Source organism: Haemorhous mexicanus, chromosome 6, assembly GCF_027477595.1.
Source record: "Haemorhous mexicanus isolate bHaeMex1 chromosome 6, bHaeMex1.pri, whole genome shotgun sequence".
Classification (NCBI taxonomy): domain Eukaryota; kingdom Metazoa; phylum Chordata; class Aves; order Passeriformes; family Fringillidae; genus Haemorhous; species Haemorhous mexicanus.
The window spans coordinates 22,168,344-22,193,635 of record NC_082346.1 but is presented as its reverse complement, the minus strand read 5'-3'; the positions used below and the strand labels follow the sequence as shown (position 1 = coordinate 22,193,635).

General features: G+C 40.3%; 2 protein-coding genes across 5 annotated transcripts in view; one reads left to right on the top strand and one right to left on the bottom strand.

Annotated features, from left to right (window-relative positions):
* The window catches only part of IFTAP (intraflagellar transport associated protein), a 39,022-nt gene extending 16,405 nt beyond the window's left edge, over positions 1–22,617 (bottom strand). For 2 of the 4 annotated variants that reach the window (XM_059849261.1, XM_059849264.1), the window contains exons 1-2: positions 22,476–22,617; positions 11,385–11,540 (exon numbers count right to left, since the gene is read on the bottom strand). In XM_059849261.1, the coding sequence (XP_059705244.1) occupies positions 11,385–11,493 (109 nt within the window). In that variant the 5' untranslated portion in view covers positions 11,494–11,540; positions 22,476–22,617. Of the gene's footprint in view, positions 1–11,384; positions 11,541–13,833; positions 13,930–21,321; positions 21,514–22,475 lie in introns of all 4 variants that reach the window. The other 2 variants (XM_059849262.1, XM_059849263.1) reach the window with 2 other exon arrangements.
* A 36-nt stretch (positions 22,618–22,653) lies between these two features.
* RAG2 (recombination activating 2) lies at positions 22,654–25,292 on the top strand. The gene is made up of 2 exons (XM_059849259.1): positions 22,654–22,784; positions 22,925–25,292. Exons 1-2 carry the CDS (start codon positions 22,777–22,779, stop codon positions 24,537–24,539), a joined length of 1,623 nt encoding a protein of 540 aa, XP_059705242.1. The 5' UTR covers positions 22,654–22,776; the 3' UTR covers positions 24,540–25,292.

Genomic DNA, 25,292 nt, shown 5'->3' with positions numbered 1-25,292 from the left:
TTTGAACTTCAATTGCACAGAGTCCTACCTATTCCTCAATACTGAACAATTCATTACCACAAAAGCTTATGCAAGATACAGAAAACTTCATAAAATCAGCCAAGAATATAAATACCCCAAAAAGCAAGACAGTAAGGTCACACCTTACTGCATCTAGAAGCTGATCATTATGTGCATGGAAGTATGGCTTTCCAAATCCACACTGAATAGTTGTTTTTTTTCCTTCAACCTGGCAAAAATAAAAGGAATCACAGCCAAAATAAAAATGCAGTACTTTTTATTTTCAAAGTCCCATTATCAAATACGGAGCAGTTATAGGTCAATCAATTAAAATGAACTTCACACCACATGTTCTTAATGAAAAATAAATGCTCATTTAATTAAGCTTTTTGGGTTTAGTTTGAAAAATTTACTTTGCAACAATAAGAAACACTGCACTGCATTTCTAAAGCATAATTATGTATTATAAGCATTGAAGTAACTCTTGTGGAGAGTTTTAATGATGCCTTTGGGGTTGCTACATTGAGCCATACAGCAAAGAATTATTAATCCCCTGGGACAGCTCTGTGCTGCAGTTACTGTGACACACAGAAAGGGCTGGCAGGCTGGGCATAACCTGAAGTCCACACATACGAGAGTCAGGGTTCATAGAAAGCAAACTGCACCACACCAGAGCAATCTAGCAAACAGGTTTCAACGCTCAGATAACAGATGGATCCTCTGAATAATTCCTAAATCCCCAGCCTCTATAACATCTTGCTTCTCCCTGCTTCTTTTGCAAGTACTTTCCTAAAACAGTATTTGGATACAGCAGTACATATGAGCCATCACGTTTTCCAACATACTCTCTTTTTAAGCCATGGAAATGAAGTAGTATTAGACATGAAACTCTCTTTTAAATTCTTGACTGGTAAAATGGTCATCTACTATTTGAAGATAATTTTACTGTCACCCTATTTACAGAAAGAACTAGATGGCTAGCCCAAAAAACTTCAATCTTTTTTTACTTTAGCAGTAAAACAGGATGGGCTTCCTGCTTTATCCTAAGAACTAGCAAGTTTATCTTAAAGACTGATAAGCCACAAAGGAATATTAATGTATTTTGGGGCAAACGGGTATTGGCAAATTATGCAGCTGAACATCTGCAGACCAGCAGAGTACCAACAGGGCGTGAGGACCAACCCAGGGTCCTCCCTGTGCACATCAGGAGCATTTCTGTATGAGAAATGACAGAAAGATTCTGGAAGCCATACAATTTTCTCACCAGACCAAGAGAGACAAAAGAAATAATCCCAGGAATGATCAGATTTAATTCATAGATTTAATTCACAATTCATAGAGCCAAGAGACTCTGAGGAAACATGACATTCCTGCAGTAGCCCATGCTTTTCTTGCATACCACTGTGGTCATTCTTCTAGGCTATAAATCAGATCATCCTTCTCAAAAACACAGGTTCTGAGTTCTCCAGAGAAAATAATACCACTTTTAGCATCAAAAGACCTACAACCCATAGTTGGACAGTTATGATTAGGCACACATATGAGCTGACAAACTTGCTCTACTAGGTTCTGTATTTTCTGGACACCTGAGCTATTGTCACAGCTAAAAAGCTAGATAGATTAAACGAGCTAGTAAGAAATCAAGTGCATTCAGAGTATTTATGTGCCATTTACCAACCCCAGACTACAGAAGCACTATCCCTTTTCCTAAGAGATCAGTCATAAATTTTTGACAGAAACCTTTTTCAGGTTAAGACCATTGCAAAGTTATTGGGTTAGAGAATATTAAACAATACATTTGATGAAACATTCAGCACTGCAATGTGATGCTAGATTCATGACTCCTTGTGAAGAAAAATTCAGAAGAAAAATGTCTAAGCAACCCAAAGCAGTTGTTAAATGCAATTCTGTGGACAGAGTACCTGCTATGCAACTGTGTGCATAATGAGGCCATGCCATGTAAGTGAAAGGGGGACAGGTGATTCAAACATTATGTTGTCAGCCTTGAGCACAGTCCCTCAGGACCAGTAAGAGCCAACTTCAGCTGCCCAAAGCAACTCCTGACACCTACAGCCTCCCAATGCATGCACCACATAACTGGCCTCTTTGAAGCAGTAACTGTAATGAACTTTAAAATATTATTTAAAAAACCATACAAAAGTTGTTTTGAAGTTAAAGAAACTACAATCTGAAGACAAGCATCACAGGTGCATTTCTTTGATAGTGTTCCGAATTTCAACCATTTCCGTTCTTACTTTTTGAAGAGAAGGGGAAGAAGGAAGGATGGCATTCAAGCCAGCAAGAGGATCACTCTGCCTTTCCCCTGACTAAGTGATAATTGACTCATTATTCACAGTCACAGCTCTCAACCTGCCAAGATCCTGTTGTAGAACACTGGCCTTCACAATATGTGATAAAAATCAAAAATAAGGGATACAAACACAACAAAATGTAGCAGAGGAAGAAAGCTGAAATGATATAAAGATTCACATATTTATTCTGCAGACAGATTCTGTCTCACTTTTTAGTCATTTCACTGTCAGTATCTTAAAAATGAAATAACAAGCCAACTTAGATCTCTAGAAAAGTACATCTGAGTCTCTCAAGAGCAGTATCCATCATAATTGTGTGTCACTATGAGTATGGTGCAGACTTCAGAAACATGTTTCAATCAAAAAGGATATCCAACTTGATAAATTTTTTTCTCTCCTGCTATCTATCCTCTATATTGCCTAAAATTCTCTTTGTCTTCCAATCTGGATGGAATTTTTTGAGAATGTCTAGTGATTACCCACATATTTCAAAGAATAATGGAGTCACTTATCACAAAACCAGAGAAGAGAGCTACCTGTATTATCAGGAAAAACTTACTGTCAGTGAAATCTCTCAGATGACATAGTAGCCCCAGAAGAATGATAAAATTCTCATGGTCTGAAGCATTTCAAAGCCAGACCAGATAGAGCAATCAATAACATAGTACAGAATACACTGGACAAAACAATTCAAACAGGTACTTCCTACTTTTTTCAAATGGATTAATTAATTTCAAAAACAAAAACTTGCTGAGATTTAGAAACAGGCCCCTTTAACTGTAAAACAGCAACAACAACAACAAAAAAACTCAAACAGCAAAGCTACTATTTTAGTTCCAATTTACTTTTTTGTCCTCAAATCCTGGACTGAGGGCCAGCAGAAGGCCTATGAATTCCTTAAATCTCTTCCAAGGTATGCTCTGATGGAAAGCCTGGAATTCAAATATTACAGTGACTTTCTACAGGACTCCTGAACAGAAAAACAAAAAAAACAATTTTACTCACAGTACTATAATAACTGTCTTGAGTAGAGATAACAAATACAAGTGTCATGTTCATTCACTTTCTCCATTCTTCAAACACACCATCAGCAAACATTTTAAAACAAGAAAAAAAGGCTGCCATTGAAATGTTTCCATAAAATACCACTTTGACATGTTCACAAGGTGGTAACACCCTATACAACTACCTATATTTAGCTATTTGTAACTATGTACAGCACTGCATTTGTTTACCCTAAATTACAAGCTGTAAGAGGAAACCAAGAAATTTAAAGGCTAAAAATCCAGTTTGCTGAGAAGATAATTTTTAGAACCTTTTCTTAATTTTTGTTAACTCAATCAAAGCAGCTCCCACATTTTCTGCAGTAACCCTATGACACAGGAACCCTACCAAAATTTGCAGCCTCCCTATGCTTATATATTGTCCTGCAGGGAACAGAACACAGTGTTTTAAAGTTTCTTAACCTAAAAAAGCCATTCTGATTTATGTTAACCAGATACCTTTCTGTTTCCATGTAATTTTATGTATTAATTGCTGTATATCAATGCAGTTTGACCAACCTTTCAACACAAGAATTAACCCATATAGTATGTACCTGGAGGATTTCAGTACTTGAGTCTAAAATTAAGAGCAATTCAGGTGTAACTCAGTCACCTAAACTTTGTCATGTAGTTTAAGAGTAGTTTAAGTCATGCTTTAAGAGTCTAAGGGCTTAGCCTCCTGATGCCACCCAAAAAGGCAGGGGATGTTTTGCAGATATTGTACCATATCTCCCCACACTCAGCATCTGCAGTGTCTATCCCATTGCTATCTGAATTCATGTAAGGTCCATTCCAATCTCACTCCATCAAAATCTGCACTATTTCAATGGCAGTGATCTCACAGTAGTACTGAGCAAGCAGAACTCCTTTATAGCAAAGAACTTGCCTAAAACATTTACCTCAGTGTGCAAATTAATATTTGTAACACAAAAATTCAGCTGGTGCAGCCTTTTCCCCTAACGTCTTTGATCTTATCCTGATTAAATGACAAACAATCAGCACAAAGTATTGTCGAGCCTTTTTTTCTTCCCCCTTCAGAAAAGGTCAGGTTCTATTATATTGAGTAATATGGGCTTGATTTTTTAATTTAAATTTACCCATTTCTTAAGGAAACTCCTGTATTATTTCCTCAGCCAGGATAAATACCTATTCTGTGGACTGGGACAAGTAATTTCAGTGGGACTAACTCTAACCTAAAAGGGTAAACTCTTAAGTCCTGATAGTTACTTTTGACTGCAATTTTTTGATACTTATTGTAGTATGTTTAAAAGTAAGTCAGGAAAGGGCTTTTTTATGTGTTCCTTCAGGGGAAAGATGAATGACTTCTACTATCAAGTATATTTCAGCCACTCTCACATACCTGCTCTAGATAATGCACAGCAATACTTCTCTAACACCAACTGAGCTCTTAATTTCCAAAAATTTAGCTGTTTTTTTATTGCATCAGTATCTCTTCCTTTGTACTTAATGGAACATATGTGTTCTGGTTTTATGTAGTGTTTATCTGAATCAATATCTATGTCTCTGTTGTGCTTTTGATAGTCTCAGTGTTAGAAAAAGGGCAGTATTTTCTGTTTATTCCTCATTCACCCCATCTGATCATTTAAAAATTCATATGATTCTTTCACAGCTCAGCAGTATTGTTGCTGGATACCTTCTCCATTTGAATACTAATGCTGTCAGTTAAATAACAAGGCAAACGTGCACTACACCATTTCAGTAGCTTGTACAAGCAAAATCCTTTCTTTCAACAGATATACAAGAACTCTAGTCTCCTTTCTGAGTTTGGGTTATACTAAGCCATACTTTGAACCTTTGGAGTTTATTTCTTAAATACCTGGTGGGTTTTTTTTACAAAGAAACCACAAATTTCTTTAAAGATCTCCTCAGCACAAGGAAACTACATTAAATACATATGTTGGGAGCACTTTAAAAGAACATGTGATAGATCAGGGCAGGATCAATCTTGAGGGCTTTCTATGTGCTTGCATCCTAGAAGAATTCAGAGGCAAGCACATAAGTGCTGTAGGAAACAAGCAAATTGTACATAGCATCTGACATCTTCACACAAAGTATTCCCTTCTTAACAAATAATTTTAAAAAAGATGACAGCAGGTGGGAACAAAATAAAATGTCAGAAGGCCCAAGAGTTTTGAAAATACTGGAATTTGGACATTAAAATCACAACATTAAGGCATCCCTAAAAGGCCTGACTAATTTTTTTAAGGCAAATGCCTACTTTCTTGAAATTAGGCATTTCTGTTTCATTTTATACTGAACACTGAAAAGTACCCAATTCTACAAAGAGTTCAGCACTAAATTGGAAGTGAGGTCACCTGACTTCTGACTGTCCTGTTGAGCCACTGATACACAGCTCTGATCTCTGACATTATTTGCTCAGTGTTGTTACCACGTGTTTCCATATGGGCTTCCTCAGCTCACTGCAGTCCATGAATCTAAGCCAACAGCTGCATTTAGTGCACTTTGACGCTTTCTAGACAAGGTGATGAGGTACAGCAGAATTCACTCTGTGTTACTGCTTTTCATATTACCAGAATTCAATCACTGCCAATATGTCACTATAAGATAGAACCTCTACCAAAGTATCAACAGCAAAATTACTAAATATTTCCCTATGTTCTGAAAAATCTCAGTTACCCAAGAGAATGAAAACACTTTTTCTTTTTAAATCTGAAATACTCTTCAGAAATTGTTTAGTAATAAAGGCATCACAGAAAACAAAGAATTGCTATTAGGGAAGCACTACTATTCAAGGGCTGTTCAAGTTTCCAGGAGTCTGAGTGCCTCTGTACTTATCTGGTGCTGCCACTGAGCTACTGTGCAAATGCACAAGTCATTTCTCTTCTTTTGGCCTATTTTTTCCTGTCTATACAATTGAGATAAAGTATCTTGCAGAGCAAATACCAGGACAACAAATATCCATAAAACAGATCAGTTATTATTATTTCAAAAATAATCTATTAAGTTTGCATTTCTATGTCTGGTATTTTTTCTACATTTAGGGGCTCTGTATGGTATTTGATTTTATACTATATTGAATAAAGGCTACACAGAGATAGCTACTGAATTTATGATCAATAGGAAACTGCAAATTTTGTCTCCCAGCCAATTCTATCAAATGATCCAGCACAACACATCAATAAAAAGCTCTGAATTGACGCTGTTTCCCTATTTCATGCCCTGTTTAAGTTCCCTGGGGATGACAGATTAATTTAATTCGTTTTACTGAACTGTCTAGTTGCTTTTATTGGCAAATCTACTCATAGGTTGAAATTTCTCTTGGGGTTAGCATTGTCCTACTGGTCCATTTTTAAAATAAAAGTGGATTCACTGTCACTTCTCATACAGTTCTCTGCTATGCTTTCTGCTGTGAAGACTGACATTTGTAAAGTGCCCCCACTGACACTTATATGGGAAGTTTAAAGTTGCTGTTTTTGCTAAATGTGGTTAATGTAAAAAGGAAGCAGACAGCTACAGTCAAATGGACTGTGAACTGAATACCTTGCCCAGCTTTCACTAGGGAATTAATTTAATCTGAGCACAACACAGAATATGGCCCTGGCATACCACCTGTAAGCACAAAAGTGATCAGTCACTTCCAAACTTCCTCCACTTGACAGTTTGTTCAGCACAGAAGCATCAAAACAACAGCACCAAGGCTAAGAAGTTTCAATCCAAGCTGTGGCTTGCTTAGATGGGTCCAATCAAGGTCCCTGGACTTCAACACACTGCCAGGGAGTGGGAGTGTATGAAATACAGCAAAATTAACAGCAGGAATGGAATTCATTTAATCCTCGTGGTCAAAAGCCCAGAACCGTGGAAAAAATGCAAATCCTAACTTGGATATGGGTAAGAATTTTGTTCATGGCAGCATTTTCCTATCCAGCTAAATGATCCCTAATCCCATATTTTTAGAAGTATGAGAGGAGCAATTTAGAATCTAGATTAAAATTCTGAAGCTTGGACCATTTGGGGGTTTTTCTGTATTTTTTTGTCAAATGAGATATTTTATGCTCCAGTGAATTTCCCATTCTTCCTCTGAGTTTTAAAATATGAGCAGATGCTGCCTTCTGATTTTGAGCATCAGAGCTCTGCACAGATTCCAAACACTCTCCCTAAGATTTGAAAGAGGCTTTTGTCCTCTGTGGCAATTTTTACAAAAGCGGAGTTGGATGGATTTCCATGAGATTCCAAAGTTTTTCTAGAAAGCATGTAGTTTTGAACACACCACTCAGAAATCACACACACATCTGCAGAAATCTGTACCATACACTCCTTTGTAAATTCAGCTCTTCTGAGGCTCCTTTAACTGCAAAGCTTTACAGCAAGGATGAAAGATTTCATCCTTCTGGACTCATGCTCTAATTTACTAAATTACATTCCCATGGGTTCACCAGCCCTTTCACCCATATATTCATCTTGTTAATATTATCCCTAAGACAAAAAACACACTTTGGATGCTCTAAATAGGAAAAGTAAAGAGACTAACTAGAATCTTAACCTAGCCCTCAAATGCCCATCCATTACAGAACCAATAAAAAAGGTTTTAAAAAAAATCTATTTACGGAGGAAGTCCTCCTATAATTTTAAAATTTTACTTATTTAAGCTATATAGGTCATGTTCTGTTGGAGCAGTATGTTTTATATGCAGAGGTCAGGGTTTTAAAAATATAATCACGTATGTTTATCCATTTTCCATCAGATTTGTAGATGTGAATAAATAGTCTTACTGTAGGATTTACTTGTCAATTAGTCTATGAACTCTCATTTTCTCACTGCACCAAACACATTTTAAAAAACAGAACCACTGGGATTTTTAGGAATACTAAAATCAGGAAGATTAAAATTCCATATCAAAGCAGTAGTTTTATGGTCCAGCTAAGTTATAACATATCTCTGTGCTAGTTAAACCAAACACACACCATGAAACCAATTACACAGAATTTAGAAGGACTTATTTTGACTCCAGATCTTGTTCTATGTGAACTAAGAGAGTATCTTTCCAAATAGCACAAGGAAGAAGAGTAGTAGTCATAGGTAATATCACATATTCAGGTACAATAAAAAGACAAGATTCTAATAATGTGATTTTCTTGATTAGGATATTAGCAATTCTCAAAAAGCCAAACTGAAGTCAGGAACGTAAAAATTCATTAATCCTGTTTCCCACATTCATAAGAATGAAACTATACTCTCAACAGAAGGTCCTAATGTGTTCACGGGGGGTCACTCCAGGCTATTTATAGCCACAAAAAGTTCTTTTCAGCCAGGCCAGAAGGATGCTTGGGTCTTTAAACTCCAGATATATTTACAGCTTCGCTGTGTGTAAATTTAACATATGAATAAAAAAATTAAAAATCACAAGGGTATCAGATTCTTACGAGATGCTTTCAAGATTAACCTAGAAACTTCAGCTGAAAATATGCTTGCAATGCCAACTGCAGACCTAGTATAAATTCATGCACAAGTGAAAATCACCTTCTGCAAATATGTTACTCTGTGAAATCAATGGGATCCAATTAGTTTTGTGTGTTTTCTGTTTCCAATGTTATGACAGACAAAAATCTATCAGATGACAATGAATGTTTTATGCTTTAAGTAGAAGTTTTGCAGGTCACTAGTTTATCATGCAAACCAGCAGGCTGGGTACTTCTAAAGAAAAATGAAAGTGGGAGGAAAACAAGTTGAGCTGTTCAGTTCATACCATCATAAGAACGTGCATTTCTAAGCATTTGATTCAGGTAAAGCTCTACCTTTTATATGATTTTAGTGGCAAATGCCTACAGTGACAGTGGAAGTGACTGAAATACACGCTGAGGCTTTTTGCAAGTAGCATCATGATATGCAGCATGCTTCTATGATAGGAGCTATCCCCAGTGTATCAATCATACATAAGAAGACCAGAACCGGATTTTCAATCCTCTTATCTCATTCCCCAGTGTCTCCTTTCTCTTCTATATTTTATAGGCAGGAGAGACAGAAAGTTGCCACAAGATTACTCCTGTGGCAACTTCAGCTCCCCCACTGGTTTTCTGCTCAATGCTTGTGACTGACACTTAGTTCTGCCTGAAGGATAAGGACAGGACAGACTTCTGAGTACCAATCAATGGGGCATGCCACATGCTGTAATTGAAAAATACAGTGCTTCTGCAATAGTACGAGGACATCACTTTTAGTGCAAAGCAGTGGTAAAGAGAATTGTGAGTAATATGTAGCTTGCACTTTTATTTTTAGTGCACAAATCTGAACATGGTTAAAAAATGTGAACCTGAGCTACAAAATTGGAATTCTTTAACTCAGCAATGCTCAGATCAAGGTTAAGCTCCACTTTTTATTTCATTGGCAGAGCACGAGATCTTTTCAGCCTAATCATCTGTCTGATGTCCTGCTGTACCTTCATCCAAGTTACCTGTTAGCTTGGCACAGGATGGGTCAGGTTGGAACCGACCACAGTGGGCCACCTGGTCCAACCTCCCTGCTTAAGCAGGGCCATCCCAGAGCACCTTGCACAGGATTGTATCCAGAGAGATCTTGAGTCTCTCCACTGAGGGAGACTCCACACCCTCTCTGGGCAGCCTGTTCCAGTGCTCGGTCACCTGCACAGTAATGTTCTTCCTCATGTTCAGGTGGAACTTCTGTGCATCAGTTTCTGCCCATTGCCCCTTGTCCTATTGCTTGGCACCACTGAGAAAGGCCTGGCTCCATCCTCTGACACCCTCCTGTCACACACCTGTAGACATTGATAAGGTCCCCTCTCATTCATCTCTTCTCAAGGCTGACCAGGCCAGACTGCCTCAGCCTTTCCTCCTAAATGAGATGCTCCAGCTCCTTACTAATCTCTGTAGCCCTCTGCAGGACCTGCTCCAGGAGCTCCAAGTCTCTCTTGTCCTGAGGAGCCCAGAACTGAACACTCCAGATGTGCCTCACCAGGGCTGAGTAGAGAGGCAGGATCATTTCCCTCAACCTGCTGGCAGTGCTGTTCCAAATGCACCCCAGGATCCCATTGGCCTTCTTGGCCACTGCTGGTCATGGACAGCTTGTTTTCCACCAGGACCCCCAGGTCCTTCTGCACAGAGCTGCTGTCCAAGAGCTCAGGGGGTTGTTCCTCCCCAGGAGCAGGACCTGCGCCTGCCTTTGCTGAATTTCAGAAGGTCCCTCTCTAAGCGTCTCTCCAGCCTGTCGAGGCCCTTCTGAAGGGCTGCACAACACCCTGGGCTATGGGCCCCTCCTCCTGGCTTTGTGTCTGCAGGGAACTTGCTGAGAAGGCCTCTGCCCTTCATCCAAGTCACTGATGAATTAGGTAAATCAGGGCCCAGTATTGAGTCCTGGGGACACCACCAGTGGCAGGGCTCCAAACAGGCCCTGTGCTGCTGATCATGACCCTCAGGGATCTGCCACTCAGCCGGTTCTCAACCCACCTTACTGTCCACTAATCCAGCTCACAATTCCTGAGTTTGCCTATGAGGATGTTGTGAAGGACAGTGTTGTAAGCCTTGCTGAAATCAATTTAGACAACATCCACATCCCTCCAGGTAACTGTCTCATCACAGAATGCAATCACTTTTTAGAAGGCACACACACAGGCACAGCACAGTCATCTAGTGTCAGCAAAGCCACAGAAGTACCCAAATTGCACACTCCTAATCTCAGGCCATCTCACACTATTAAGTACTTTCCTTAGGCTCTTCTTTTATGGAGACTTCTCAAGCAAAACAATGCAAGATGTACTTAGGAAACATCTATTCTTCCAGAAAGTGCACGTTCCCCACACCTCCCTAAAGCAAGCATAAATGGCTAACCACCTGTAGAGACACAGCAGCCAGGGAAACAATCTGTGGAAAGCTGTCTTTAGGGTTCCCACTGCTGAGTGGAAAAACAGAAGCATCACAAGGATTTGCCTAAAGTCACAAAGCAGGTGAGTAGAACGACAACACTAAATACCACTGCTTGTCTTTTTATCTTTCCTTCTGTCTGTGGTATCTAACAGGAGATTTGGGAAATTACATACCTTTCAAAAGATATGTGAATGTATTTAGAAACTCCTCATATGACTGCTCATGGCTATTTATAAATTGATCAAGGATGCTGTTCTTTAACAGGTGTTCTCCCATGATCATCCACACCTTTAGAGTCGAATAGGTCTATCTGGTCTTGTAGGCTGCTCCTGCAATAGAAAGAAAAGAGCTATATATACCTGCAGGCAGAAAACAAACCAACAGAAAAGTCCCTAGTTCACATAGATGGGCAGTAAGTGCATTTTTTCTTCTCTCCTTGTGTAGTTCTATCTTGTCAGTGGAACTTTACTCAACATTTCTCCCAAAATTCACATGGACATATAAATTTTAAGTACAAAGGGAGGAATTGTGATCATTTATGCTTGACATTTATGACCTTGGGTAAAATGGGCCACAGAAGAGCCGGCTTTTCCTAGAGTTGTTCATTCCCTTAAGTTGTTCAATCTTTCAAAGTTTCTGCCTTCTTTGCAGAAACCAGGACACCCTCATCAGCATGTTGTATTTAACAACCAGGACACAGCTGTACATTCAAATTTTGGACTGAACTCATCACCTTCAGGTACACTGCCCACTGTACCACCAAAGCCACAAACTCAGATTTTGGACCACACGTTAAATCACAATGACACATGTGTTTGTTTGTGTGTGTGTGTGTGTATGCTGAGGCAGCACACAGGACAGGGAGAGCATGCTGGAGCCAGACAGCCATGCAGGAATGTGAGGATCACTCTTGAGATGGGAATGAGCTGAAGGAAGGGAGCTCCACTCTCCAGTCACAGAGCAACAGCTTTGCAGCCCACCTTCATCACTTAACCAGACTCTACAGGTCCTGAACAGCCCTCAGTGAAGCATGCTGAAGTTAACCCTGCTCCTAACTCATAAAATCGGTGTAAATGCATTTTAACAGCTGCATGATGCTAAACACTCACCCATATTGCTTATTTTTCATACACATAGGTCCACACTAATAGAACCACTTTGTCCATACACAAAATGATGGATTTACATGTGTTCCTCTGTCTCCTCTCCTGATTTACCACCACACTAAGAAGTGGATTTTGGGAATGAGAGCCTAATTTTTCAGCAAAACTTCTATGATACTAAGGAAAGGCTGCCAACCTGATACTGAAGTTAAATAAGATTGAAAAAGAATTGTTTGGAGACCAGAAAGAAAATAAAGCATGACTTCTAACATAAAGCTCCAATTTTGTTGCATTGCCTGCTTCCAAGGAAGACTAATGTTCTGAAGATATCAAAATACACACACACCCACATGACCTAAAGTTTAAGTCTTCTAATGTTTTACAAAAATACAACCATGTGGACTGACAGTCTCTCTGTGGACTGACAAAGAAGAATATAACTCATCAGACTCTCAAAGTTGTTTATGTGTATTACAGGGCTTTGAGAGGCTAGCAGTGCCTTCTATTCCTCACTATGGTTATTAAAATCATTACTTGAACTAGTGCTATGATTTGTAAGGCTACTGTAAAAGGAAATATATATATATATCTAATCAAGAAAAAGCTAATAACTTTGTTCTTCTTTGAAGTCTGGTGTCTAGGATCTCCAGCTCCCTTACAAACACTAACAAAATAAATTTAAAAACATTCCCATAAGGAAGAGAAAACAAATACTATTCCCAATAACAGATTAAAAAAACGAGTCACCAGGAATTTAAATTATTTAAAAACAAGTTAGTGGAGGGCTGACAGCCAAGCTTACATTAATTCACTCCAAAATGCTCTAGGAAACTAGAAAATTAATATGCATTTTGGGGGCATAATCATATCCTTAACCATCTGCATGACAGCTTTCTCTGTGAAAACCATGCTCTACAGCCACCACATCAACAGCCTGAGATTCAGCACCCAGACCAGGTGGGACCAAAAATCATGTATTTCAATTCTTACTCTGCTGTGCAGCTTCTACTTCCTACAGAACGTGGGAAACTTCACTTCAGATATTCCCTTGCACAGCTTTTATTGAGGTCTACAGAATCATCTCCTCATGGAGAGGAAAAACCAGCCAGGTCCTAATGAAAGCCTAGGTTCTGTCAGAAAAACAGCCACTCTCTCAGACAACAGAGGAGAGACTGGCAGACAGAACTACCTGTTCCCTGTTTGCAATCATTTTCCAGAACTGCTCGGTGCTGTAGCACGGCCCTAAATAACAGCAAGTGCAGATGATGGTATGTGGGGAATATCTACTATCCCTGAAACTGAACATGTGCTTAGGATGGATGGTACAAGAAGGGTGTTCAAAAATTTATCTCAACCCATCAAGGCTTTGGTATTTTTTTCATTTTCATTCCACTTTGTTTTCTGCTGCTTCCCACCTACTTTATTCCAGAGTCTCTCTTAATAATCACCACACTGTGTCAACCACAGAAAAGTTTTGTGAGGTGAACAGCTGAAACCAGGCTGACCAGAAGACTCTCACCTTTGCTAAGGAGCTAACCAGTAGATTCTACATAATTAAAAGGCTTCAGCAAACACCCAATTCACAGCCTCAAGGCAATGACTTCTTTAAACTACCCTGAAAAAATGAAAGAATACACAGTAATGGATTGGAATTCTCCACCATTTAAAAAGTTGATACAATGACACTTCAAGTAATGAAATTACTGCATTGTTCTGGTAAAGAACGATACTACTAAAACCAAAAACTTATCTTTTTTTCCCCAAAGGAATCAAACTAACTTGGAAGTGTCAAGGAAAGCAAAGCAAGGATCCTTTCCTTGTGCTGGCTTTGAATACTTTTAGACTCAACTATCAGTAAGTGAGGCATTCAAGCAGCAACTATGCTTTCTTATTTTTGCATTTCACTCCTGCTCATCCATCCAAATGACTTTAATGAGGTTTCTTGAGGCAATCACTCATTAAGCCTGATCATCAGCAGATTGTGCAAAATCAATTTTATTTCTCAAAACACAGTCTTCTTCTGAGCAGTTTAAGACAAATCAGAAATCTCTGCATTGAATCAAAGAGGCAGGCCAAGTGAGTATTAGCATGATTTCAATTATACAGCGATTAATTCTATTAAACAACACAAAATGTGGTGGAATATAAACTTCCTGGTTTATGTTGCACTTTTAAGTGCTTTATGTTTGTTTAAAATACAATAGAGGCAATGAAAGAAAAATCAAAATTTTGAATTTTTTAAAGGAAAGAGCAGTAAAGCAAATTGTCTCTACAAACACAATAAAATTTTATGTAATTTAATTTTTCACGGAAAAAAAAAACAACTTCACTAGCACTTCTGGCATAGGTTCAAGTCAGGTTTTCACACTATGGATTTGCTCTCCTAGAAATCATTCTCAATTTTAAAAAATTGCTGATTAATAAGTGGGGTTTTTTTTAATAGTTCACCCATAATATTTCAGGAAAAATATCCACTAGGTACACCTGTTATCAAGATTTTATAATTATGTCTGCAAAAATCAGATTGAACATAAATACACTATTTTTAAATCTTATACTCTGTTACCACGGGACAATGCCCCATCTTTTTTCCCTACAGAGCTATCACAGTAACTACACCTTTAACAAAATTGTTGCAGCAATGAAGAATGAGGTAGCAGTGCTGCAAAAAGAATGAGATTTTAGCAGACAAGTGCACTCAGAATCAATTTAAGTCTATCTAGGTTCTGGCTGCTCCCAAAAAGGACACCTCCTCTTCACCTCCTGGTCTACCCATCTCTTGGGCAGACAAAATAAACCACCAATACAAAACCGGAGAGTAAACAGAGCAACTGCATTTATTATTCTGTTTTAAAGACGTATTTTCCAATCTGCCTTTCAGCTGTACCATCATGATTGCCTATACAAGGGGACAGTGGGACTGGGCAGTGTGAGCAAGGGAAGGATGCAGGATGGCCCTTTTGGCAGCTTGTCAAAGTTGCTTATGCAATCCTGAAAGCACAGTCTCATCAGAAACACCCTCACAAACGGCCCAGAAAGCTGTGCCTCCTCCATGCTGCAAAAGCAGATGTCAGCAGGGCACTCCTACACCCACCGTGCTGAGCTGGAGCCTGCAGCGCAGCTCATCAGCCCCCATGGTGCAAAGTGGCAGGCAAAGCTGCAACTCCAGCCTGCCCTTAACAAATGCTTGTTAGCTATGCACCATGGTTGCTGCCTTAACAAACGTCCCAGGATGGTGCTTTAAAAGTAGGCCAGGTGAAAGGTGTGATTCTGGGAATTCCTGCTCAAGAAAGACATAAAACATTTTGAGTCAAGCAGTTATCTATTTTCCTGCAGGCAGAAAACTGCCTCCTTCTTGGCTAGACATCTGCAAATGTACACTTGCAGAAGAAAGCCTTCCCTGCTCTACTGTCCTGCCCTACTTTTCTCCCTCCTCCTCCCTGCTACCACCACCTGTGGGGAGTCAAAGCTCCAGGAGCAAACACAGAGGCACCAAGTTCTGGCCACAAGCAGGTGCAGGTCAACCCAGCTGGAGAAAAAAATTAAAAGTTACAAAGGACAAAAACTTTCAGATGACGTTCCTTCCAACATCTCTCAGTTCAATGTGATCTGCACAGCTAATCCTGTTAAAATCAACTGGATGTTTGCCATTTCCTTCAGCAGGAGGCCTTAAGGGCACACACTTAATGCATCAGCAATTTGTGGGGATGGGAGCTGCATCTGCTTGCCTGAGTGCATTACTAAGCCTGAGAGCTGACCTCTAGATGGACAAAAACATGTGCCTCTATGCCCAGCTCATATGAGCTTTTAAAGGATATATCAATGGGCTTTAATTGCAAGCAAGCATATTGATCCTTTTGGATTTCTAGTCCCATACATGAGCAGATTTTTTTTATGAATTTCCAATGGCTTCAAGAGTACCACTCCCTTTAAAGACAACCTGGAGGCCCACGGCAAGGGTAACATTTCGTCCAAACTGCAGCAGCCACTGCCTCCTGGAATGTGATTGTCCAGGGTCTGACTGTTAAAGCACAGCTGGATTCAATCAGATATTTTAGATAAGCCCTCCAAATAAAGCCCTCTCCTTCACAAGTTAAATACTGTTTACTGTCAGTTTTAGATGAGACAGAAAATTGAAGACTAAAGGATGCTGGACTCCCTGTGCCCTTTTTTACAGGTTTCAGCCTGTGGGTCCTGGCTATGTATCCAGCACATTTGCATTCTGGCTGGCAAAACCTACACAAATGAGTAAGGCAGCCTTCCCTTCCCCTGCTGAGCTGGAGTGCATTACTGCAACCCACAGGAAGCCAGCTACATTTCAGCTCAGAGATGACTGTGTTTTACTGGCAGAAAATATGCTGAAAAGCCTGGAAATATCTCAATGCAATTTGGAATGATTTGGGGTGAAGAAGATGCAAACAATATATTATTTTAAGAAATTAATTGTAGAAGAAGAAAACCAAGTAAAATAAAACATTTCTGTAACAGTGAGCAATCTGCTGAAAACATACTAGCTCTGTCCATGTTATTGAAATAGAAATTGTGAAAGAAAGCCTATTTATTCCTTTTCACATGGGTTCTCTGCCAGCGAAATTCAGGATGGAAGTCCAAGATCTTACTGCTATGACCAGGACAGTTTTCAGCACAATTTCCCTATCCTGTAGATACATTATTCTGGAGCTAATTGCTGCAGCTTCTCCAAAGTACTTTGTCATTGACAGTTAGAGACCAGCTTGGACAGACCATGTCCTCATCCAAACAGGTGACATGCTGTAGCCAAGAAAATTTCATTTCTCCATCTTCTCAACTACAGTAATTGGAAAAGGAATTTCTAAAGATAAGGCAGTCAACTGCTAGAAAAATTCTAAAATGAATGTAAAATATTAAAGTGACACAACTGGGGACTAGATTTTCCACTTAAATTTTTGTTTAGTTTTGGTTTTTTGGGTTTTTTTTTTGCCAGCAGATTTTTGACCACAGACCCAAACAAGGATCAAAATACATCAAACACTTAGATAAAAAACTGTTGAGTATTATCTAGGCCCTACTGAAAATACAAATAAATGTGATCTGAAAGCCCTTAACTTTGGGGGAAGTTCTTCAGCATTCAACTCTGCACTACAGTCCCCTTTTATCTTTGTTTCAGAAGAAAAGGCCCATATGGATGCTACAGGGCACAGTGCCTTAGCACTCATATTTCAGATGAGAAACATCACCACATCCTATCTGCATTACAGTTATTCAGTGTCTCAAGACAATTTTCGCAAACATTTGGTGTGTTTGCTTTGCTGTACTAATCAAATTCCATTTCAAGTTCCTTCTATTTCTATTCTCACAGCAGTTTCAAATGGGAGTTGAGATATTTCTAAAATACTGTGCAGCAGATGTTGTAACTCAGGAGTGGGTGAAGTAGGGCCAGGAAAACAAAAGCAGGAAGCTATGAAAAGTAAATTGTTTTCCAGGTTTTTCTGTTTATTTGTTGTGCTGTGTTATGCAAGTGGCTTATCCTCTGTGCCCCAGCACTGCTAGCTGTTGAAAGGATATGTTCCCAGTGGATTTCCCAGAGTTTCATTATTTATTTGGTGTTGGAGAAAAGCACTGTGAAACAGATGAAAAATGCCACAGAAGGGTGCAAAGTTTTATTAGTCTTTCAAGGTCTGATCAGAAGGCCACCAAAAGAGAAAAAAAAGACATTTCTAATTACTTCAGTTGGACTTGAGTTGGACTTTTTAGTCAGCCTTCACTCAGTGAACTGCATGCATTTGTCATTTCTTTTGCTCTGTTTCAATGTCATTGCCCACTTGCAGCAGAGCACTCCTGAGGAAAGCAGTATGCCAATCAACAAGAGCTGTTTTCTTTTACTACCTACTGAAATTATTTTTTAACTCAAAATTTATTTTAAATTGCATTTTAAAATAGCACTGAAGAATTCTGAAGATGATCACAAGGCTGGTAAGTGTAACAGCGTAAAAAAACTCAACCCTAAAGAAGCGTACGCTGCAGATATTTACAACCTAAGAGGCACCTGCTGTCACTCTAAACTTCCACAGCAAAGAGTTAAAGCTTCTGGAGGCTGGTGGGTTTCTTGTTGTGCCATCTGAAGAGAAGAGAGGGAAGGAAACAAACCAGTCACAGCCAGTTAGCCACAGTAGATCGAGTTCTCAGGAGCACATCTGCAAATTAAGCAGATAGAATCCCCTCCATCAGGCTGTCTCTCCATGCCACGAGCCCCCTGGGCTGTCACAGAAGATTCCTCACATTGCTCACATTTGAATCCCAATTACACAGAAAGATTACGGAGGACGCAAAAAACTGCTATCAGCCAGGTACGTCTAAATTACTGCTCTGCCCAAAGCAAACTTGGTTGATACACTTAGAAAATGTTTTGAGAAATACTATATGAAAAATTTCCTTCCTTAAGCTTCTTTATGGAGGACTTCAAACTTCTGTGGGTGTCTAGATATGATTTTGATTGTGGACAATTTGGAAACAGCACTTGCTTTTCAGGGGTATGCTTTTCCATTTTGAAAATGAAAAAACATAGGTCACAAAAAAAATATAGTACTGCAAAATCAATTTATTTCTATAGTAGGTATCTATGTTTACACCAAAACAACTAATTAATGGTCAGCAATGGGTGTTTACCAGCTAAGAATCCTCCTGCATTTCATTTTCTCAGTGTCCAATCAGAACAGCTCAAATATCTTATTTTTGTATAAATGAAAAAAGGTTCTTTGTGTTTGCTACAGTTCATAAGATCAACTCATTAGTCATTCATTATTTTGCAGCATTCAAATTACTGTGAAATTACTATAAATAATACTTTCAATGCTGAAAAATATGAGATGTCATACTAAACAGCAGCACTGATTAGTCATTGTTCTCCTGATTAGAATGTTTTTATGGCCTAACTAACTAACAGGTAACAGGGAAAGCACATAGGTGAACAAACCATTTCTGCATAGGGTCAAAGAGGACAATAACTAATAAACACAGGCTGTGAGGGACTCAGTGCCTAAACACTGTCATCTAGTGACATTTCATAAACCCAGGATTTACTAGGATCTAGGACACAGAACAATGGCAGACTTGCTTCCATAGAAGAAGCCAGAAGACAAGGAAAACTATCCAAAGGTATATGAAATGTCAGTTGCTGTTCAGGTCACTCAAGCTACCCCTTGCCTCTAAAAGATGCTCATCCTGTACTCCTCTGTGAGCACCTGATAGGGTTTCTGAAATGGTACATCACCCAAAATTGTAACTATGTCCATCTATTTCCATCATAAGTGCATTTCAAATTACATTAGCTAGTGTTTTTAAAAAACACCTTTAGTCTTCATCTGATCCTTCTATACATGTATCACCCAATGCATCCATCAAAATCTGACTTCCTTATAATCTCTTCTTGCCATATAAACAACCCTGAAAAACCTGCTAAAAATACTGTTTGATTTTAAAATAAACACAGGGAGAATATTTTTTTTTCTTTCTGTTAGCTTAGTTTCTAGCTCAGGTCTCTACTGCTTCCCAAAGAGGGGGCTTATAAAAGTAATGCTGAGATTCTCATTTATTTGTATAATCCTTACAGGTTAATCTTCTGTAAAAACACCAAATGGGAAGCATTACTCAAGTCATGATAACTGGCAATTGTTTATGCAACTCCCCCCTTCTCTTCTTATTTGTCTTTACTCCTTGTAGTGTCTCTTCCTCAGTATCCTGAGTTGCACCACAACAAAGGCATTTGTCTGTTTCCCTCTGCATTAGCTGCATTGCCAATCCAACTCCAGTTTTGAGCATAAAACCACAAAAAAGCATTTTAAACTTTTTGTTTATAAGGTTAGATCTTTTGGGTTCCCCAAAGCTGTTCAGGGTGAGATAAGCCATGGCCCAAAGGAACCAGTGGTATTGGAAGGTTAGAGTTGGAGGTCAGCATAGCCAAAGAGCAACCACACTGCATTGACCCACTGTAATTAGCAGGAAAATACATGGAAAGTCAAAGCAATTCCAGCTAGTGACTAAGGAGCTACTTCTGTCCAAAAATCTCAGAAAAACATTATTCCCTTCATTACATACTGAACTGTTTGCTTATGTAAAGTTCAAGAAATATTATGAGATGACAAGGAAGTGTCTTTAAGTGTTCTTAACCGGTATGTTCTCTATGTCTATCAATCAAATAATTTTCACTGATCTTTTCTCCACTCTGTATCTGCAGACTCTTCAGATAGTGAAGTCTTCAGAAGTGAGTGCTGCTCAGTATCTAGGAAATCGTTTGTGACATTGTGGACACTAATAATTGCCCTATTTGGAGATACTTTAAGTATATGTAAAAATGTAAGATGCATACCAATATGTCAATTAAATTGTTCGCCACTTTTAATACTCTCGTTAGACTTCAAATATAAACCAGCAGTCAAATGTAGAACAGGAGAGGTAGATGATAAAGAACTCTAATTTTCTCATATAGAACAGAAATTTTCTTATGGCATCTTCAGTATGGAAGACATTTTACTTTTCTAAAGATCCTGTAAAACCAAAGAAGCTAAGTAACCAGGCAATATGAAAGAAGAGACAAATGACATCTATTCAAGTAAACCTAACTTAGTGCAAGCTCCTCTGATGATGCCATTTTTGAATGCTTGTAAGAAACAAGCAGCAGATTCCTGTTTAGCATATCACCTGAAGGTAAATAAATTCATAAGTCTTTCTTCATGCATAATAAGGACACAACCTGCTGTGTATACCGACATGCTCAGAAAAGGGTTCACTAATTTAATTAACTTATAACTGAACTTCACCCACAGTGCAGTACTTCTGAAAAGAAATCTAAATGTAGAAAAAACTAACACCTTCAGGGCAGGGGCATTAGGCGAGCTAGCGAACAGAACTCAACCATGATCTTTGGATGATTCCACAAGGTAAGACAGCCATTCCATGGATTGTTTTTCAAACTGACCCAGTAATGGCTATGCCTACCCTGTCTGTGTGCTCTGGCTTGAAAACATCTCACCTTTGAAAAATATTCCATGGCAGATCCCTATTTTAGCTCAGCAGCTCGCATACCAGTTTGCAGGCAGGCAGTGCAGCAGTATGATACAACACGGCAATTGATGCAGTCAGTGTCATCAGTTCCCATAGTTTTACAGCAACTCTTCCTCTACACAATGCTGCTCAGATCCCCCCAGGTTTTGACATCACATAACTAGAAGATATCAATCCTTCCTTAAAAAAGAAACCCTATGTGTCTTGTTTTTGTTGTCACACCAAAATGAAAAGCAGCAAGGAAAATACTAATCCTAAAGCTTTCAAAAAAAAAAAAAAAAGAGGAATTACATTTTAAAATACAGGATTTAGTAGTTTTTTTCTAATATTTCATTCACGCCTTTAAATTCTGGGGATTTGGCAAAGACTGGAACAGAGAACTTGGGACATTTACTAAAGAGGATCAGTCTGCTGTCACCAAAGGACGCTGCCAATGAATCAGCCAGTTATTTCCCTCCCTGGTGTCTGCGCTCTCCAGAACTCTTTCACGGTCAATATCCAGGCTGATTACATAAACTCCTTTCAGTCTTCAAACAAACAGCTTTATGAGAGTAGAAGACACCCCTTGAACCCTACTCATGAAAGCATGAGCAAGGCGCACAGATGAGAGACAGAGGATTCGCGCCCCCTGAAGCCCCGCGGCCGCGGGACTCGCAAGCCCGAGACCCCGCCTGGGCTGTTCGGCACAAGCTGAGATTCACCTCGGGCCCTGCCGCCTCAGCCGGCCCTGCATGGCTGCAAAGACAGCGGGCACCTCCCCCTTCTAAATGCAATCAACAAATCCTGACGTTTTCCTTGTAAACAAAGCGTGTAATCTCAAATTTCTGTGCACGTCCTCCAGCCCGCTGGCTGCAGGGCCCTGGAGCGGGCTCCCGGCTCGGAGCCTCCTGCCGCTCCGGGCGAGCCGGAGCCCCGCCGGACGAGGCTCCCGCACTCGGGGCCGCTGGCCTGCGGCAGCCCGGAGGCTCCAGCCCGGCATCCCCGGCCGCCTCGGGGCGACCAACGGGCAGGAAATCCCGGCTTGCGGCATCTCCGGCGCCGCTCCCTCCGCCCCGGGCGCGCCGGGACCGAGCCCCGCCGCCAGCAGAGCAACCCCGGCCCCGGCCCCGCGGCCGCACTCACCGCCGCCGGCTCTCTGAGCCCCCCGGTCCCGATTCCCCACGGCCGGGACAAGGAAGCGGCGGCCGGGCCGGGCCGGGCCGGGCCAGGCACCCAGCGAGAACTACCGGCCCCAGCAGCCCGCGGGCCCGCGTTCCCGTGGGAGCGGCCGCGCCCGCCCCGGGAAGCCGGCCCAGCGCGGCCTCCGGCCGGGCCGTGTGCGGGCTCCGTGTGCCAGCCGCCCACGGTGTGCACAAAATCCCCAAAATAATGCGGAAATGGTGCACATCTCGTGCTCAGTTCGTGTCTTGAGACGCAGAAAAGCATGCCTTTGTGAGTTTCAGAGAATGAACGGCAGCGCAACTTCCATAGGATTTATTCAAGTTGTGTTAAATAATTATGAGAGGATCTAATTACAATAATTGTGATAGGATCTAATTGATCTTTTTGTTTTCGTTTTTTTATTTTCTCAGCCACGGTATGGCCCAGTCAACAGACAGAATGTCGCTGCAGATGGTATCCACTGTCAGTAACTCATCCTTGCTTCAGCCAGGCTTCTCTCTCCTGAATTTTGATGGGCATGTTTTCTTTTTTGGTCAAAAAGGATGGCCAAAGAGATCCTGCCCCACTGGTGTATTCCTTCTCGATATAAAGCAGAATGAGCTCAAAATGAAACCTGTCTTCTTCTCCAAAGACTCATGTTACCTTCCCCCTCTCCGCTACCCTGCTCTTTGCACACTCATGAGTGATGCAAGGGCTGATGACTACCAGTATATCATCCATGGTGGTAAAACACCTAACAATGACCTTTCTGATAAGATTTACTTTATAAGTTTGGTAAGCAAAACTAGCAAGAAAATGACGTTCCAATGCGTTGAGAAAGACCTGGGTGGAGATGTGCCTGAAGCTAGATATGGGCATACAATTAACGTAGTTCACAGCCGAGGAAAAAGCATGAGTGTTCTCTTTGGTGGGAGGTCATATACTCCTCTTGCACAGAGAACCACTGAAACATGGAACAGTGTAGTTGACTGTTTGCCATCTGTGTTTCTCATTGATTTTGAGTTTGGATGCTGTACATCATACATGCTTCCAGAGCTTCAAGATGGACTTTCTTTCCATGTTTCAATTGCCAGAGAGGATACAATCTACATCTTGGGAGGCCACTCACTTCAAAATAACACCAGGCCCCCCAACTTGTACAAGCTAAAAATTGATCTGCCCCTGGGCAGCCCGGCAGTGACCTGCACCATCCTGCCAGGGGGGATATCAGTGTCAAGTGCTATAGTGACCCAGATCAGTGACAATGAATTTGTCCTTGTCGGTGGCTACCTCTCAGACAACCAGAAACGGCTGGCATGTAACACCATACTTCTGGAAGATAGTAAGATAGAGATTGCTGAAAGTGTGGGTCCAGAGTGGACACCAGATATAAAACACTGCAGGATGTGGTTTGGCTGTGATATGGGTAAAGGGTCTGTTTTGCTAGGCATTCCAGGGGCCAACAAACAAATAATCCCAGATGCAAACTACTTCTACATTTTGAGATGCAAAGGAGCAGAAGAGGACAAGGAAGAAGAACTGATAACGCAAACTTGCAGTCAGACATCAAGTGAAGACCCTGGAGACTCCACTCCATTTGAAGATTCGGAGGAGTTCTATTTTAGTGCTGAAGCCAATAGCTTTGATGCTGATGGTGCTGATACTTACAATGAAGATGATGAAGAAGATGAATCAGAAACAGGCTACTGGATCACCTGCTGTGCCGGTTGCAATATTGACATCAACACCTGGGTCCCTTTCTATTCGACAGAGCTCAACAAGCCTGCAATGATCCTGTGCTCCAGTGGGGCTGGCCACTGGGTCCACGCACAGTGTATGGATCTCTCAGAGACCATGCTTCTACGTCTCTCGGAAGCAAACGTCAAGTATTTCTGCAACAAGCACATTGACCTTAATAAAGGGCTACAAACTCCTCAAAAGGTGATGTGCCTGAAAAAGCCACCCATGAAACCATTGCGCAAAAAGAAAACCATGAAGTTATCAACATCAGCGAAAAAGTCCTTTCTTCGGAGACTCTTTGAATAGATTCACACTGCTGATTTGTATTCACTGGGAGGAAATGAAATCACACGCAAAGGCAACAATGGTTGAAGCAACGTGGGTTATTGGAGCTTGAAGAGATCTTCTTATTTCAGTTATCTTAATGTTTTTGTTAAATTTCAAAGCACGTGAATTTTTTCTCTCTCATATGTGTATTTTTGTAATACCCAGACAGGGACCCCATCTTAGAGGGCACTGTACAAATGCACAGCCAGACACTGGTAAACTGTGTGCTGAACTTTATGCTATAATTTACTCCCCAGTAAGTTTCATGGAACTGATGGTGGGGTAAGACATTGTCCCACGTAGTCAGTGCTGTTACTATCTGTCCATTAAGAACATTATATTGCCTGTTCTAATTTTTTATCTTAGTCAGTAGTTCTAGAAATATTTGACCTAATTCATAGCTGCATTACTCTAGTTTTATGTTGGTGTAATGAAATAAAATGAGACTAATTATTCTGGTTTTAAACAAAAGTAGTGGTTTTAAGTCCCTTGTGTCAGGAATAATGAAATATTCAGATACTGAGGGTCAGTTTTCTTCAGGGACTTCCACTATGGAAAGCTTACATATGGAGCATTTAATTCTGGATAATTAATTTTTTATTTTGAGAGTTAGGGAATGATTATATGTCAGTTTTGGCTACAGCTGAGGAATATCATCTCACAGTAAAAATTTAATAGCTTTTTTAAAACTACTGTGATCATCAACTGCTCTTTGTATTTTTAAAATTTAGT